The sequence below is a fragment of the Anguilla rostrata genome, chromosome 6, assembly GCF_018555375.3.
Source record: "Anguilla rostrata isolate EN2019 chromosome 6, ASM1855537v3, whole genome shotgun sequence".
NCBI lineage: Eukaryota > Metazoa > Chordata > Actinopteri > Anguilliformes > Anguillidae > Anguilla > Anguilla rostrata.
In genome coordinates, this window is record NC_057938.1 from 26,003,159 (window position 1) to 26,020,446 (window position 17,288).

Below are 17,288 nucleotides of genomic sequence, written 5' to 3' on the forward strand. Positions count from 1 at the left end.
GAATTCGTTCAATTCAATTCCAGTGAAATTGACTATGCATTTTACCGGAGGAAACATCAACTATTTTTCTTTTCACAGTTAAACTGTGTACCACTGGAACTGTTCAAGATAAACATGCCCTTTGCGACAACTGCTGAAATGTTTTTCTTAGGAAAATAGCGAAGTCAGTTTGTGTTGCGTCGTTTCCAGAAAATGGTTTCAATTGATTTTTTTGTATATGTAATTAAACAGCCGAGTTAAAAGAGAGTAATTTACTGTGTACTGTTTAAGTTTAACCCCAATGTCTATTTGTTCGATATACTTTGGGGTAAACTTGTACAGTACACAGTAAAAACGAAACCATAACAATGAAACTTCGAATGATCGTATGCATATTACTTTACACGCAGTTCCTTTAACAAGATGGTGACTGCCCTGGATTCCACCTGGTATCTTGGAGCAGCACTTGACTGCACCAAACTAATCCAAACAAATAAGAAATGAAACTACCTGTCCCTTGGTCCTGCCGCTTATTAAAACACTGCTTGTTTGCCCTTTGTTTTTTTCTGTCGTTGATGTCCCTCAAGATTGTCACATGCCAGATAAGTGGTACAGCTGAGAATACGTTTGGTCTTAATAGGTCTCCACTAGAATTCTCTAGGCAATAAACCGGAGAAACAGGGGATAGATAATATGGAGTAATATGATGCACCCAGACAACCATATAAGATTTCATTTGATGAACTGAAAATCTTACAGGAAGCCTAATTTTACATGCAAAATTTGGAATCCACACTGACAGGTTCAATGCTACTTTTCAAATTAAAGAAAGATAAATCCAGATTATATACGGAGAAAGATTAACAGGCTTTATTCTGTGCAGCAAAAAAAAAAAAAAAACAATGCTAAAAACATTTCTGAAAACAGGAAACCGTGAATGCAGTAGACAGAAACATTTTAATTATATCACCGTTTCAGTCTTTGTGGCAAAGAAAACAAATATAACAAAACAAATACAAGCGCAACCCTGTATGCACTTTTATTATGAACATGGTTCTGCTAACACTTATACTAGATATACTACAGTAATAATGGTCAGATACTGTCAATTTCAGTAGAAACTGAATCTGTTCATTAAATGAATACCCTTTCCTGAATGCACAGATTAATACCACAGAAACTTTGCTTCCTGTTAATCCTAGGTTACTTCTTTTTTGTCAACTGTCATTTTCCAACAATTGGCAGGAGCAAAAATACAATTGCACTGTATGTACTAATTTCACCCACCAAACCATTAAAGGGTGTTAAATCCCTTCTTTATGACAATATGCAATATTCCCACAGACCTTGGACACCATTGCACATTGAGAGAATCATATCTGAGAATACTGCTACCTACCTAGGCCTATTGGTACAGGGACGTGATAAATGTAACTTTTTAAAATGGATTGTTACCCAAGGTAAGCCTTCAAAGAGATTCTAGTTCTCGCTCTTGACAGATATCTAAACTAAACCACCCTATAAAGGTGCACTCGGACGTATTCTATATATAGTTGTAAATCAAGGTTAACTATATTTTCCAAGCGCAAACTGAACAAATGAGAAGTACAAATCTTGCCCGTGAACAGATTCTATTCCAAGCCATTATCTATGGTAATATGCTCTGAATAATTGAGATTTCAAACTGCCAAAACAAAAACAAAATGGTTGGGTCTTGGACATCATTGGCTCCTTGATCATGGATGTCTGCCTTGTGGGATGGGACTTGAAGGCCCTGGCAGGGCAATGGTGCTGGCTGGCCGGTTTGAGTCTTCAGCGATGACTTCACCAGAGGGATGTCTGGTAGTTGAACTTGATCTTCAACAGGTATTTCAGGTTCACTTGTGCCACATCGTACACAATATACCTAGGAAGGGTTTGGTTAAGGCAAATTAAGACAACAGTGTGTGCTATGGCTGGTCTTGTTATCACTTTGGTTAGTCATGTTACCTTTCCTTCACAGTAGGTTTATATGCACACGTACACATTCATATATATATAATTCTACCATAGAACCTTAAATTGGGCACGTGCAGACTACAGGGTCCATACAATGCTCTAAGGACACAATTAACACACTGTTTTGTGCTCTCTAAAGGCAAATATTAATGATTAACACACTGTCTTGTGGTCTCTAAAGGCAAGTATTAATTTAGACTTCCATCAATCTTTACAATATACCTATCCATACTGTAGCACTCCCAAAATTAACCATAGTGCCAGGCACAGCTTAATTTGTGTAAATAAAGAGCAAATGATCCACATTATTTGGGCTGTCAGGTAGTCAAAGAAAAATTCAACAAATGGAAAAATTATACTTCCCTTCCTCCATTAAGTACTTAATAATCACTTTGTTGTACGTCGCTCTGGATAAGAGCGTCTGCCAAATGCCTGTAATGTAATAACTCTGCCCCTAATCATCTGGACATCAGTGTCAGATAAGGATACTCATTGTAGAGGAGGCTTGTGTCTTCAATATTGGTGTTGATGCATTTACCCAGGGGCACCTGTACCCCATCTAAACTGACTGTGGCACTGGGGTCTGGAGCAGTTCTACCCAAACCTGTGCAAAAGAAAAGAAAGCAAAGTGAGCTGCCTGTTCAATACAAGCACGACCTGAGGATGACCGTGCTTAAAAGATAAGAAACCGCCATGCTTAGTTAAATCAGTACACGTCTCTTAAGTTTGCTGTGGTAGTCATAGATACCAAACGAAAGTTGATGAATTACATTATAAATTAAGCCTTTCTATAAAAAAATAAAAAAATGTATGCCACTGACTGGCATAACCAGTCATCCAATTTGCAGCTGTATTATAATTCTTTGACAAATAACAAATCATGGTAATTTAGACATTTTCTTTACCTTTCACACTGTGTTTACCCTTAGGTAATTTTGTGATATGTGATGCCTTCTTCAGTTCATGCCTGTAGATACAAAATAGATGAACATCAATACAGTATATTCATCTGTGGTAACAATATCCAGAAGAGGGGGAAAAAAAAAACCTTTCAAAATGTATGCATTGGAAGGTTAATACCACAACTAATTAATAAAAGCCAAATCTATAAAAGCTTGAACTTTTAGCCAGTTACAATTAGCATCGACCATGAACCTGAATGACAAATACCCAAAAAGCCATCAACCTACAAAATCATTCAGCAACATTTTCAACAGCCTTTTCTGGAAAGCAGCTTCATACAAAACTATGCAACAAATTTGTTGCAAGACAGCTCTGAAAAATCATAGGCTGAACGCCAAAAAAAACAACAAAAAAAAACAAAACCACGGCATAAAACAAAAAGTTGAGGAACTAGAAGAGTCTTGGCAAGAACACAAGTGCTTGTATGTTCCCGTCTGTTTGTTTGGTGGCACCATAAAGCTGAGAGATTGCAGCGAAATCTAGAAGTGGTGGAAAATACTGCTCCTAGATTACAAATCTTGCACAACATATGAACTCAGACATTGATAATTCCACTGAATGGAATTCTTGCTAATCCGGCTGCTATAGTATGAGGAGCACTGTACAACCACTTGCCACAAAGATACCATGTTACAAAAATATGGGACAGAATGACTGAAAATAAAGCACCCCAGCTTCTTAATTTTGCACATTACTGATCAATGTGTGATAAAAATAAAATTTAAAAAATGAAAGAAATATACAGAGGAACATGGAACATACAAATCAATTTAAAGCCCAGAGCTTAGGACTTAATCGACTGGGATAGAGGACGTGACTCACATGTTGCCGAGGGCGACCTCTCCCAGCAGAATGAGGCCCACGGGGTCAGACTGGGAGGTGTGGCAGTAGTTGGCGCTCTTCGATACCATGTCAGCAAAGTACACACCTTTGCCAAACATGTAACCAGTCTGGAATGGTTTTCAAGAAAATATTACAGACAAGCAGGAGGACTTTGAAGGCTCATCATGACTTATTGTCACATGACCGCATACAAGCCTGGAATTGTAAACATGTACTGCTAAACATTTGCAGAATGCAGGATAATATTTAGAGCATGGGTGACGGTGAACTTTGCAAATAAAGAAACTGAGATTGGACATATTAGTCAACATACAGTGCTTCTAAATTAAGTGAGCTGACATTGTATATCAGTCTGCCATTTTTGGCCCCCACACCATGTAATCTATTACTGTATTTCCAGGGAGTGGGGTGCACTTGAGAGGGAGGCTTGGATATCTTTTGTCTTCCGATAAGCTAGCTGGATGCCAAAGTTTAGATGTTGGCAGGGAAAAAAACACAGAGCCCTGTGGAGTGGACAGCTGAATCCCTTTCATTTCCTCATGCAACTTAAAGGTAAGTCCTGCAGTGATGCACAGAAGCACCAACACATTTTCTCAAAATCTCAAACTCAGTTCCAGGAGATGGTCAGCCTCTGCTGTTTTTCAGCATGTTTCAGTAGTTAATTGGTTAATTTAAGTCATTGATTGGCTTAACTCCCATCTCTTAAATATCTTAAACAGCACAACAAGAACTTGCCTTTATTTTGCTAGTAAAAGTTTGCAAGTACAAACCGGCAGCTTAGAACAAATTCTTACTGTGGTAAATATCTATAGCATGCATACACAGATCCACCAGTAAGTGGTGGTAAGCAGTAAGCAGCGGAACGCATATGGGCAAAAATCTTAAGTACTGGTACAGAGCACCGATGAGTATTGCTCAATTCAAGCACCCAATAAGTGTAATCAATAATATTATTTATGGGCTGCACAGCAAATTTCGTTGTATGGAAATGTACAATGACAATAAAGGCATTGTATTCTATTCTATAAACCTGCCATACAGTAATGCCATAAAATTATACACCCAAGTAAAACAACAAAAGTAAACAGACAAAAGAACAGCAGCTTCAAATAAACGGCTCTGAGCAGCCACATTTCTACTCGAGAAAAATATCATCAGAGCTGAAGCTGAACTTCCACCTCCTGAACAGCAGAGGGCAGTGTTTGGATGGACTCACCACAGGGGCCTCGGGGGGTGCAATACGCAGTCCCTGAGACAGGATACCAGCATAGTTGGTGGCGCGGGAGCCGTGCCACAATAGCTGCCGGTTGGGCAGGTCCTGGAAAGGACGGTAACGCTGGTACTCCCCTTCCCTCTTCACCTTGAAAACCTGTCAACCAGAGCAAACACAGAGAAAGGAACCGTGAAAAAGCATTTCTGCCTGTGGAAAATTAGTCTGAACATAAATAAGGGATGGGCCTTTTCATGATTAATCAGGCAATACAGATCAGACCCTAAATGTCACAACCACAGGTAGGGTTATGTCATAAATACACATGTAAGAGCTTTCACACACAGCTGATAGCAATGGACAATTTTCAACAGTAAAGCCAAATCCAACTGGTCCCAGTGAAATGTACAGTCTGAAAATTAATATTTCCTAATCAGTCAGTAATAATCACATCGCTGATGAACAAAAATGTTCCATCAAATAACGTGGTGGCATAAATGTTAAGGGGAAAAAACCTGTATAAACCTCTATCACTGAACAAAAATTCACCCATTCAAACATTTGCATTGGGCTGTTGAGATTTTATAGACGGATCTTACCTCTTCAACTTCAAGTGTGTAGGTATTGTGGGTAGCAGCGTGCGTGTTTTTGACGTATTGAAGAATAATCTGGGCTTCCTCACACGTTTTGTCAACAACCTGTACAATGAATACAAACATAGGTGAATTTATTACGCCAGAGGTCTTTTGAAAATAATGCTGAGTGAGGAACTTTCAGGATCGATTAACAGTTAAAAACGAGTGTTTTCTTTTAACAACATTGATGTTAGCTCCATCTAATCAAAACGCTTACTTCGATCTTGGTCTTGAGTTTCTCATAGTTGATGTCAATGGGGTCCTTCTCATTGTCTTCTGCTCCACCTCTGAGAAGACTGTAGGCCACCTCAATATCCAGAAGGTTGTCCAACATCTGGACTTTGGCCTGCACAGCAGGAGGGAAAAGACATTCATCACTGCTCACAAATGTTTCTTTTTCCATTTCTTAAATAAAGTACCATTGTTTTTCCAACTGCAAGGAACTTGCCTGTGATTTGGTTGAGACTAAAGTGTGGATGGCTGTTTGTACAGATACATAATTTCTTTGCGTATATTGCTGACTCAAGACAGGAGATGGTTCAGAAAAATAGTCATGACGTACAGTAAGTGCAAAATGCATCAATGCCTACAAAAGCACTATCATGTTCTATTGCAAGTTAAAACACAAGGGATAAAGTAGGAGGTATAGCAATAGGCGAGGGGAACAGTATTGCACTATATATTAATATAGCATTTTTGCACAACATTGAAAAAAACAGCACATTTCCCTTTTAAAAAAGGACTGGTATCACCTGATGCCAACAGGACAGCCCCTATCTACTTGCAGGACATGACTCAATTCTATGTGCCTGCTCGACCACTCCGCTCTGCGGCAGCAGGGCGTCTTGCAACCCCTCCCACCCGCCCAAAGGGATCACAGAGCTTCTCCACCCTAGCTCCCAGTGGTGGAACGAAACTCCCCGTCCCTCTCCGAACCTCCCCTCACTATCCATCTTCCGCCGTGGCCTGAAGACTCATCTCTTCAGACTATACCTAGAATAACCACCACCACCGCTGTATATAATATATTATATATAAAAAAAAAAAAAAAAAAAAAAAAAAAAAAAAAAAAAACCCTTTTTCCTGTCACTTGTTACATGTTGCCCCATCCCTGCACTTCTTGGTAAATTGTATTTGTCCTAATACTCTAGCTTATTCTTCTGCCTAGTTTGGCTTTGCAGATGTTAGACCAGGATAGTGTTCTTTGTTCTCGGCTAGAAATAGCTTTACAAAATAAGTAATTGTACCTTACTGAACCCGTGTTCAGCAGTTGTCTACGATCATGAAAATGCACTTTTGTACGTCGCTTTGGATAAAAGCGTCTGCTAAATGAATGTAATGTAATGTAATGATTCTTTTAAAAAGCTCTTGATGTAGTAATCAATCAGCCGAGGAAGAATGGTATCGGTGCATCACTAATCAGCATTGCAATGAAAAGCAATGAAAGGTTTGTTATTTGGTTGCTGATCTAAATGCTAACCTGAATGTAGTCCAGGTCACTCAGAAGAGGCGGTTTTTTCATCCCAAAGTCGTGAGGTATCAGTGTGTAGAAGCGGTTGGAGAGGTCCAGGATTTGGGACTCAGAAGCATTTTCAGACACTGCCTGAGGGGAGAGTCACAGGGTTCTGTGATTGGTCTGTGACATGGAGTGTCAGCACTCCATGCTCAAAATGGTCTATGTACTCAATCTGTTACTCATTCAGAAATGCGTATGCACTCTCGATCTGTAACTCATTCAGAATGTATGCACTCTGGATCTGTTACTCATTCAGAATGCAGTATACATTCTGGATCTGTTACACATTCAGTAATGAGTACGCACTCGATCTGTAACTCATTCAGAATGTATGCACTCTGGATCTGTTACTCATTCAGAATGCAGTATACATTCTGGATCTGTTACTCATTCAGAATGCAGTATACATCCTGGATCTGCTATTCATTCAGAATGCAGTATACATTCTGGATCTGTTACTCATTCAGAATGCAGTATACATCCTGGATCTGCTATTCATTCAGAATGCAGTATACATTCTGGATCTGTTACTCATTCAGAATGCAGTATACATCCTGGATCTGTTCATTCAGAGTATATCATTCTCGATTGTCATCAGAGCAGTATACATCCTGGATCTGTTACTCATTCAGAATGCAGTATACATTCTGGATCTGTTACTCATTCAGAATGCAGTATACATCTGATCTGTTATCTTCAGATGAGTATACATCTGGATCTGTTACTCATCAAATGCAGTATCATCTGGATCTTTACCAATACACTGCACATACAGCACGATCCAGCCGCATACACTTAGCGGGATCCATTGCTCATAATGGATTTTGTGCTCTGGTCCCCATACTGACCTGCTGCACCTCACTCAGAATGGAGTACGCACTCTGGATCTGTCTCTTGCTCAGCTTTCCCAAGGGCATCTTCTGCAGATCAATCTGCGAGGGGAAAATATTCATTTAAAGTACCATTTCAAATGACAATGGACGCTAAAACAGTGCTACTAATGTATTATTATATGATGATCCCTAAAAAGATTCATTGACACGTGTGCAATAAATTAAAAACCATATTGTTTTCGTTCCAGCCTAAAGCAACATGACTAATCTGTAGGTTTTATTTCTACACGAATGCAGAATGTGTCTCTGCTCCGGTGTCTGACCAATTTCAGTGGAATTAGTTGTCATCTCATATTTAGTATTATTTAACTATGTAGAGATGTGGTCTGGGGGAGAGAGAGATATCAGTCTGTATGTTTTGCAGCCACGCACCTCAAACTCCACCATGGCTTTCTTCATGCTCTCCACATCGAAGATCATCCGGATGAGCTCCTGCACGGGTTTCTGGAGCTGGGACTTTGTACCTGCACTGGCCGTCAGCTTCTTTACAGCTTCCTCATCCTGAGGGCCATCACACAAGAGTTGGAGTGAAGCTCAGGCTACCCCCCCACCGTACAGTTAATCATTTGAAGGATTATTGCAAACTATGATGATTGCTATGTTATTAGCTGCACCTTGTTACAACAGCTTGTGATGTATCCAAGTGGCCCAAAAATAGCCCCAAGTACCCTGAGCATCTCATGACTCAACCACTAAAAAACTGGCTGAAAACCTCATGCAAATAAACCATAATGCTGTGTTGGCAAATAGAAAAATACATTTTTACTGTTCCTGAGAACCACATTTTTTGCAGAAGTGAGATGCATGCATAGTCTGTGTTGTGTTTTCTCACGACACAGACAATATGCACACATTGACATTTCTATAATGGCTCAGTTTTTCATTTAGGAATTGGAATTATTTTGGTGTGGGAACCATAATCGCAAGTAATTCTAAAAGATAGCATCATGTCATGCTAATGAGAATGCCTGCCTGGTACCTGTCCATAGTCTATCTCCAGTGGGTAAAACTTGTTGGGGTATTTGGTGAAGTTTGTGGAGGTCCATAAGTTCCCAGTCTTCTCCATATAGAGGTTGCAGAAGTTGTCCATGGCGGAATTCTTGTCATAGAACTTGTCTAGCTTATTTCCTCCAATGGTGGTGCCAACCCGACCCCAGGACCTGAATACCCAATACCTGTATACACATTTCCAGTTAAACATTTAGCAACTTACTACAATCCATTTTTTTTCAGCCCCAACTGATTTGCTGAACTGATGTTTTCATGTATCATTCTAGACAGCTGCTATCTGTAGCACAGCAGAGTTGTGGTAGAGGACCAGTGAGAATGCACGTTAGCACGATCAAATCGATAGCCCACTGACATACACCACAATACTACATCTAATATGTAATAGTGGTGTATACACTGGTCCTTTCACACTTCTGGTCACCCTCTTCAGCTGGAGTCACACTTACACTTATTTATGCATAACTTTGTTTTTAATTTGTTCTCCAATAAGCATATCTCTAGAATGTTTTAGGACTTCTTTTCTGGAGAAGGCCAGTGTTAAGCGATGGCTCCTGGACACAAACTCACCGCTTCTGCACGTCATCCTCCAGCAGCTGCAGTTTGTAGTAGGAGTTGGTACCTCTGACAATGTCCACCAGCCCCAGGGTGGCACTGAAGATCTTACCATTCTGATCCAGGACATGAGCGCAGTTTTCCAGTCCTGAAATAATCAAGCCAGAGTCTGGTCTCTTGAGCGCCATTATAGTTCACATACCAAATTATGCAGTAAGATCCATAAAGGATATTTACTCTTATGCTATGGCTAACATAAAAAGTGAATTAAATACATTTAAGGAATAAACTATGACAAGCTGTGTGTTCTCTTGATACATAGGGGACAAAGAGATGTAGTGCTGATATTAGCTAGCCGGGATTCATTAGATTACTAATCTAACTACCATGCTAATTACCATGTCATATCTAGCTGGCATTAACTAGCTAGACTAGTTGCCCAATGTTAGCTCAAGCGAACTAGCTATCAAAGATCTTTATCTGGCTACCAATTAGCAAAAATATGACTTCCACCAGGCTTCCAGCCACATGCCGCATTATGACCCAACCCATGTGAATATGTCAAGACAGAGCACAGCCTTTTCCACTAATCACAACAAATTACAGGCCTGTGAACCAATGGGCTGAAAGTACAAGCAAATAAAACATATAAGCAAATACTTTATGTTCACCTGAATCTGGGTCCACTGCAGCCCCTCCTTTAACAGTTAGCTTCATCTTCTTGGCTTTGGCACCACCTTCGACAAGACAAGTGTCAAATTGATACAATGTTATTTGCATTGTTTCCCCCCTACGTGAGCACTACCCCCCTTTTCCTCTTCCCCTACATGAGCACTACTCCCCTTTCCTCTTCCTCTACATGAGCACTACTCCCCCTTTCCTCTTCCCCTACATGAGCACTACTCCCCTTTTCCTCTTCCCCCCTACATGAGCACTACTCCCCTTTTCCTCTTCCCCTACATGAGCACTACTCCCCTTTTCCTCTTCCCCCCTACATGAGCACTACTCCCCCTTTCCTCTTCCCTACATGAGCACTACTCCCCTTTTCCCCTTCCCCTACATGAGCACTACTCCCCTTTCCTCTTCCCCCCTACATGAGCACTACTCCCCTTTCCTCTTCCCCTACATGAGCACTACTCCCTTTCCTCTTGCCCCCTACATGAGCACTACTCCCCCTTTCCTCTTCCCCTACATGAGCACTACTCCCCTTTTCCTCTTCCCCCCTACATGAGCACTACTCCCTTTTTCCTCTTCCCATCTACATGAGCACTACTCCCTTTTTCCTCTTCCCCCTACACGAGAACTACTCCTCTTTTCTCTACCCTCTACACAATATGATCAAAAGTATCTGGACACCCCTTGGTCTGGGGCTGTTTTTCATGGTTTGATCTAGGCCCCTTAGTTCCAGTGAAGGCCAATCTTAATGCTACAGCATACAATCACATTCTAGACAATTCTGTGCTTCCCTGACAGTTTGGGGAAGGCCCTTTCCTGTTTCAGCTGACAATGCCCCTGGGCACACATATAAAAATGTTTTTTTCAAGGTGTGGAAGAACATGACCGGCCTGCACAGAGCTTGGCCCTCAACCGAATCGAATACCTTTGGAATCAATCGGAAAGCCAACTGTGAGCCAGGCCTAATTGCTCAATCAGTGCCCGACCTCACTAATGCTCTTCTGGCTCAATGGAAGCAAAGCCCTGCAGCAATGCTCTAACATCTAGTATAAAGCTTTCCTAGAAGAGTGGATGTTGTTATAGCAGCAAAGGGTGGACCAACTCCATATTACAGCCCACAGTTTTGGATGAAATGTTGGATGTCAGGTGTCCACATACTTTTGGTCATGTAGTGTACTTAAGCAAAACTTTAATTTCTTCTCCTCTACAAGAGCACTACACTTGGCTCCCTCATACCCAAAGTCTGTCCCAGTCTTACCTTCCTCCTCCTTGACTCTGCCTGTGCTCTTCCCAGCATTGGCTCCGCTGGACTTGGAGGCTGTGGTGGGGGCAGGGGTTTCCAGTTTGACCTCCGCCCCCCAGGGGGAAATGGCATGCAGGGAGATGAGCTCCTGCAGGGCTTTGCCAGAGGACTTTATGTCAGTCAGGAAGTCCTCAGAAACCACCCGCACGCCTGCCTCCTTCACCTCCTCCATTTTCTTGCTCAGCTTCTCGACCTCCTCTGATAAAAACAAGATGGCACAGATGCGTCACGACAGCCATACAGCCTCAGCTCTGCTTCGCCCTGAAATACAGGGGCCAGATCCTTCTCCAGATACACACTTACAATCAATTCTCTTGTAATGAGTGGCTATGTCAGCTGGCTGCTGTAAAAACTGAAAATATACTTGGGACGCACTCTGAAAGAATAATTATGTCAGAACGCACTTGTGGGTTGAAAACAAGATAAGTGTTTATAAAAGGGAGAGCTGGCGGTTTGTGGGCTGACACAAACACAGCCAACTTCAATACAGTATAACCAACCCTCAGTGGGGGCAGAGGGAAAGAACATACATGATTAGTCAGATTTTCAGGAAAAAAATTTTAATGAATGTGCCTGCTACTGCAATTTCAAAATGTGAATACACAAAACCAAATTCAATAAACAAACTGTTTGGTTCCCATTCATTTCTTCCTCCAGTTTTTACAGTGCGGTAAACATAGACAATTATATATGGTGTGGAGGACCAGCAGTCCTACTTTGCACCAAAAGTGCATCGATAGAAGTGCTGCTAACGTACTGCGCTCACATAAAAACTGGCACTTTGCCAGGCTGTCGATCTCCATTAGAAACCGAACCTGACATTAACATTTAAAAGAGGGAGCCAGACAATCCGGGAAGCTGCTTATGTGGGAGGCTTAATCTGGGAGTTTACTGTGTTCTCATCCAACTGGATAGTTACTTTGTTCAGCAAAACCAAATCATTACAAGAATTGTTTTGGCAAGCTGTGACAATTTTCCTGATCAACTGAACCTGCCTAACTTCAGAATTTGCTGGTAAACCTATATGAGGCAGCTAAGGGCCAGTGTGGGGATTACTAGGTAGTTAGCTAGCTTGCCTACAGAAGGCTTGCAGAGTTGCACATGGTCCAATTTATTACTTAAATGTATTGTACAATAAACATTTTTTTACACAAAACTGCATTGCATGATTGACTCACAGCACTTAAAAACCACTACCGTGGTTTACTGGCAGTAGTCATTGTTAAAACCAACATGAACATCTGTGTTGTCAAATGCATTGTTGCCATAAAACAATGCATTTCTGATTACTTTTTGGGGCATACCTTTCAAGTAAAGATGGGGAAAGGCTGTCTTCACGGGCAGCTAACTGCTTTGCGATGAAGACACAGCCAGCGTTTCCGAATGAAACTCCCATCCTTGCTGAAGTGCCCGGGGACGGCAGGTACTCACTCTTGGAGCTGATGCAGACCGAAGCTTTGTTGGCCGTCCCGGTGATCTTCCCTCCCAGCTCCTCCACGGCGGCCTTCAGCTCGTCCTTGTTCTTCCCCAGTTTCCCCACGGCCAGGAGCTTCATCCCCGTCAGGGGCTTGTCTGCAGGAGGGCACACAGGCAACGCAGGCCGCAGGGTCATCACGGGGCGCTCGGAACAGTGCCGCAAAGACACCGCTTATGTTCCCACCATTTTCCCAACACAGCGTGCGGGCTTTATGAGGGGAGGTTCGGGCTGCTGAAGACAAGCCAAGCAGGAAACTCAGGGTTTCCACCATAGCCGATTGTCCAGAAGGCACATAGCTGCTTACAGAGGCGAAAAGAGTTCAACGGATGCCTGCAATTCAGTCCTCAGCAGCACCAATCAGGATATGGGTCAGTTACACATCCACTTTATGTTGTCAGTGTAGTTATTTTATCCATGATTATTGGTTGTAAATGAGTTATATTTATACGCTTTCCCGTTTACCAACTGTGCTTCAGCTACCCACACATACACAGTAGGAGTACGGCATCTGAAGCATGTGCACTCCTCTGATGCATTCATTTTCAAGTTCCACAAAGGACTGCAGGAGAGAGCTAGCTCTGATGGAAGAGAAGCATAGCCCTCACAGACTGTGAGCAGCTGGCATGCCCTTGCAATTGAAATAACCCAAGGTGCAGTTACGGCACCTGCACCTACAAACCCGGAGCACAGCACTGAGGAACTAAAGTCAATTCTTAAACTGCATTTTATAATTAATTGTGAAATACCAGACAAGAATGCATCTATACTGTATAAGTGTTGGAGGAAAGGTTTCACTCCTGAAGACCCCTCCATATCTATCTAAATTCAATGTCAATGTTTCAAACAAACTGTGACCTCATAGGCCTGAGCTGCACGACTGTGCCATCTTTACGGCCTGGCTGCAAGTTAGTACACATTTCTGAGTATATATTCCACGTACTCTCCTCAATGCATTATTGGACAAAAAAGTACCTCTGGACAAGTTAATTTTGTGATTCCTATCAAACATTTCATCAATATCTCATAAGCACCATACATAAAGACTGCACGGAACGATAGGACAAGTGAAACAACAGAAATGGCTCACGCATTCTTTTAAGACACAGATCAGGAGCATTAAATACAGAAGCATGGTCCATAAATTTCTTGATTGACAAGTACAAGTACTCGTACATGAACCGACAATTTTGAAAACGTATTTGCAGTATACTTTTCATCTTAGAGGACTGGAGTTCATCCCACCTAGAACTAATTATAAGTCATTAGTCTAAGTTATAGGAGTGTTACCTAGTCAAGTAGGGCAGACATGTATCATGTTCGTAATACTGTCTGCTGATAATAAAACACATTTGTCAACGGTGCTGCACAGCTGTTTTACCCTTTTAGCAAAAAATACCTCAGGTGAACTGCTTCAGTAAGCATACCCAGCAGCAACAAAACAACATTTATAAGTGTAAGCTGGAAAGAGTGCCCTGGGGTAGCTTCTGCAAGGCAAAGAAATGTCATCCGAGGAGTAGGCGGAGACTAGCGTCTGCAATGCCACAGTGGATCTCACCTGATGGCACGAGGTCAGGGGTGCGTTCGGGAGGGGCACTGGAGGCGCTGGCAGATGATGATGTGGTCTTTGGAGTGGGCGTGGCCTCCACTTTCGGGAACACCCGGTCCTGACGCTTAAACTTGAACTTCTTGAGGAAAGGAACCTCATGGAACGCCTGGAGGGGACATCAAATCTTTAGTTCAAATGTATGTAATTCAGAGAAGCACACAATGGGAGCACAGAATTACGTTAAGTTATAATGGACAAAAACATTCATTATTTGGAGAGGTTTTGGATAGGTTTTTGGACTTGTAGATATCTTCGAGCCATATACTAATAAGTAATTCCCACTTGACAATTATGCAAAAGTGTGTTTCATGAATGAAAAAGGTTGATTTGTAATGAAATATGATTATGTTATGATTTACAGCAATGCACAATATAGATATTTTGGATAGATTTTGAGACACTTTTTTCCAATGAGTTTATGAGTTTATGATACAGAATATGTATAGTTTTACCTGTTTTATATACATTATACACAGATCTTTCAGTATTTAATTTCAAACAAGAGGAGAACAACTTAATTTTTGCCAAGAAAATTGCATTGGCAGCACTTGGTTCTGCCCAATTTATGAATATAAACTAACCTAATAGAAACCCCTAAATGGGCAGGATTTGGCCAGATTTGGCATCTGCAAGGGATTAATGTCTTTTCACTCAGAAAATCTACGAAACATACTATCGGAGACATACAAGATGAGATTCCACAGAAATAAGGTATACAGACATTCAAGTTACAGCTAGTATGAATGCAGTAAGCCCATCCGTCTATAGCTATATTTATTGTTCCAGAGTGTCATTTCTTTGAGACCTGATCTAAATATTAATGTACCTCAACGACTTTTCCATTTAGTGCCAGTGTCACACCACCTAAGAACAGTCATTATACAACTTATTATTACAACTTCACTTCAGGTTTGACTATAGGAGTGTCTTTTCTCCCAAAACACCAATTCCATCTTCAAGCAAGCCTGTCATTTTGATATATACCCATGAACAATAGGTACTAGACGGTTACTGAATAACCTATTAACGACAAGCATCATTTGATTACGTAGTCCAGCTTTTCTCTACCTTGTCTCATCATTTGCACTGTTGGTGCTGGTAGCATAAAAAAACACACAGGCTCAGCAACCTTTTGCCAGTTGTCCTCACACCTGAGAACTCTAAACATTCCAGTATCATGTGGGAGAGCCAGGCCTTGAGGGTAGATGGACTTACCATGGATAGGGATTAGGGAAGGCAGAATGCTGCACAAAATTACTTTCACCAAATTCCACTGCCACACGAGAAGTTCCATTCAACTGCCATGGATTGAAAAGGACTACACTATTTTTCAACTTCATTTACTACAGAATGTTACTGTATGAACTTCATGAATTTTACAGTATGAATGAGAGTTTTGTCATGAATATGTGTGGACTCAAGTCAACTGAAGCTAGTAGATATTTTACTTCAAAGTTGACAAACTGGTGTTGAAGATTTTGAGACAGGATTTCAAGACTAATCAGCTTCACTTTGATATCTATTTTGGTTGGCGACAGCACTCTGTCACGATGAAGAAAAACATAATAGATCACTGTCATCTTTTTTGAGATGAGGCAAGGAGTCCAGTGGCTACAACCTGTGCTCCTTAGACGTGCTAGTTACACTTCCTAGTATTTCAGTGTTCCACCAATACTAACTGCCACCTGATTCCAAAACACAATTCTCTAAATGGCGCTTGTCAACCGCTGTTTCTATGTGAAGAGACATGATTTTTAAAGATTTTAAAAATACATTTCCATTATTTACATTATTATTAAAATACATACATCTCTACCAACTAATAGTTTGGATCACAAACATGATTTCATTCAGTATGTTAAAAGGGTCAATGAAACATTTAGAAGTGGAGAGGCCTGCCTACCTTGGGGGTAACCCAGTCCTTGCGGTTGGGTGTCTGGGTCTTGAACACACACTTGGTCCAGGCGGAGATGTTACCGTTGCAGTAGTATGCATCGTTCTTGAACACCACCTGGCCCTGGCATTCCTCACAGGGCTTCAGAGCTCCAAAGGCCATGCAGTCTGCTAGACTGTCCACGATCTGACAAACACACACACACACACTTATTATTTTTATTACTGGTTTAACTGATTTTATTTTCAGAAACGTGAGGTGAGCGAGCGAAAATAAAGAAAAAAGTTGATCCCCTGTAAAAATATAAATTTTTACTGCTGGCAACCCCTAGGCTGGTATAGCAAAGCCCCTGTAATTGCAGAAGAGGACGCATATATACTACAGTGCTTTTGACAACCGGTTAACGTTTTCCAGCCTAAATTGATACATATTAAAATATTAGAATTATTGAGAGGTTGTACAGAGGTTGTATCTGCTATAACCAGCCAGGTAAGAGGTTGGAAAAGCAGTTACTATAGCCTCTGAGGCAGATAAGAAATACTACTAAGCATGCCGGTTCACTGTGCATTCCCCCATTAAGGCTGATCTGTCCCATCTCATATCAGTGTTGGAAGGTTAAGTCCCGTTCCAGCCTTTGATGCTGGCTGTAAAACATACACCTTTAATGTTATTTGAAAGTTTTGTGCAGCTCCACACTACATGCATTTCCTATGCAGACAGCATTCTCAGCGTG

The 17,288-nt window shown here is 41.3% G+C and overlaps 1 protein-coding gene across 1 annotated transcript in view; it reads right to left on the reverse strand.

Annotated features, from left to right (window-relative positions):
• Positions 1–834: 834 nt before the first annotated feature.
• parp1 (poly (ADP-ribose) polymerase 1) overlaps positions 835–17,288 on the reverse strand; it is a 30,172-nt gene continuing 13,718 nt past the window's right edge. Inside the window, exons 7-23 of the mRNA XM_064339241.1 lie at positions 16,565–16,741; positions 14,611–14,767; positions 13,010–13,150; positions 11,534–11,776; positions 10,272–10,337; positions 9,616–9,748; positions 9,017–9,212; positions 8,410–8,538; positions 7,993–8,076; positions 7,109–7,231; positions 5,846–5,974; positions 5,593–5,691; positions 5,000–5,152; positions 3,763–3,890; positions 2,883–2,944; positions 2,467–2,581; positions 835–1,885 (exon numbers count right to left, since the gene is read on the reverse strand). Of these exons, the coding sequence (XP_064195311.1) occupies positions 1,804–1,885; positions 2,467–2,581; positions 2,883–2,944; positions 3,763–3,890; positions 5,000–5,152; positions 5,593–5,691; positions 5,846–5,974; positions 7,109–7,231; positions 7,993–8,076; positions 8,410–8,538; positions 9,017–9,212; positions 9,616–9,748; positions 10,272–10,337; positions 11,534–11,776; positions 13,010–13,150; positions 14,611–14,767; positions 16,565–16,741 (2,217 nt within the window). The 3' untranslated portion in view covers positions 835–1,803. The remainder of the gene's footprint in view (positions 1,886–2,466; positions 2,582–2,882; positions 2,945–3,762; positions 3,891–4,999; positions 5,153–5,592; positions 5,692–5,845; positions 5,975–7,108; positions 7,232–7,992; positions 8,077–8,409; positions 8,539–9,016; positions 9,213–9,615; positions 9,749–10,271; positions 10,338–11,533; positions 11,777–13,009; positions 13,151–14,610; positions 14,768–16,564; positions 16,742–17,288) is intronic.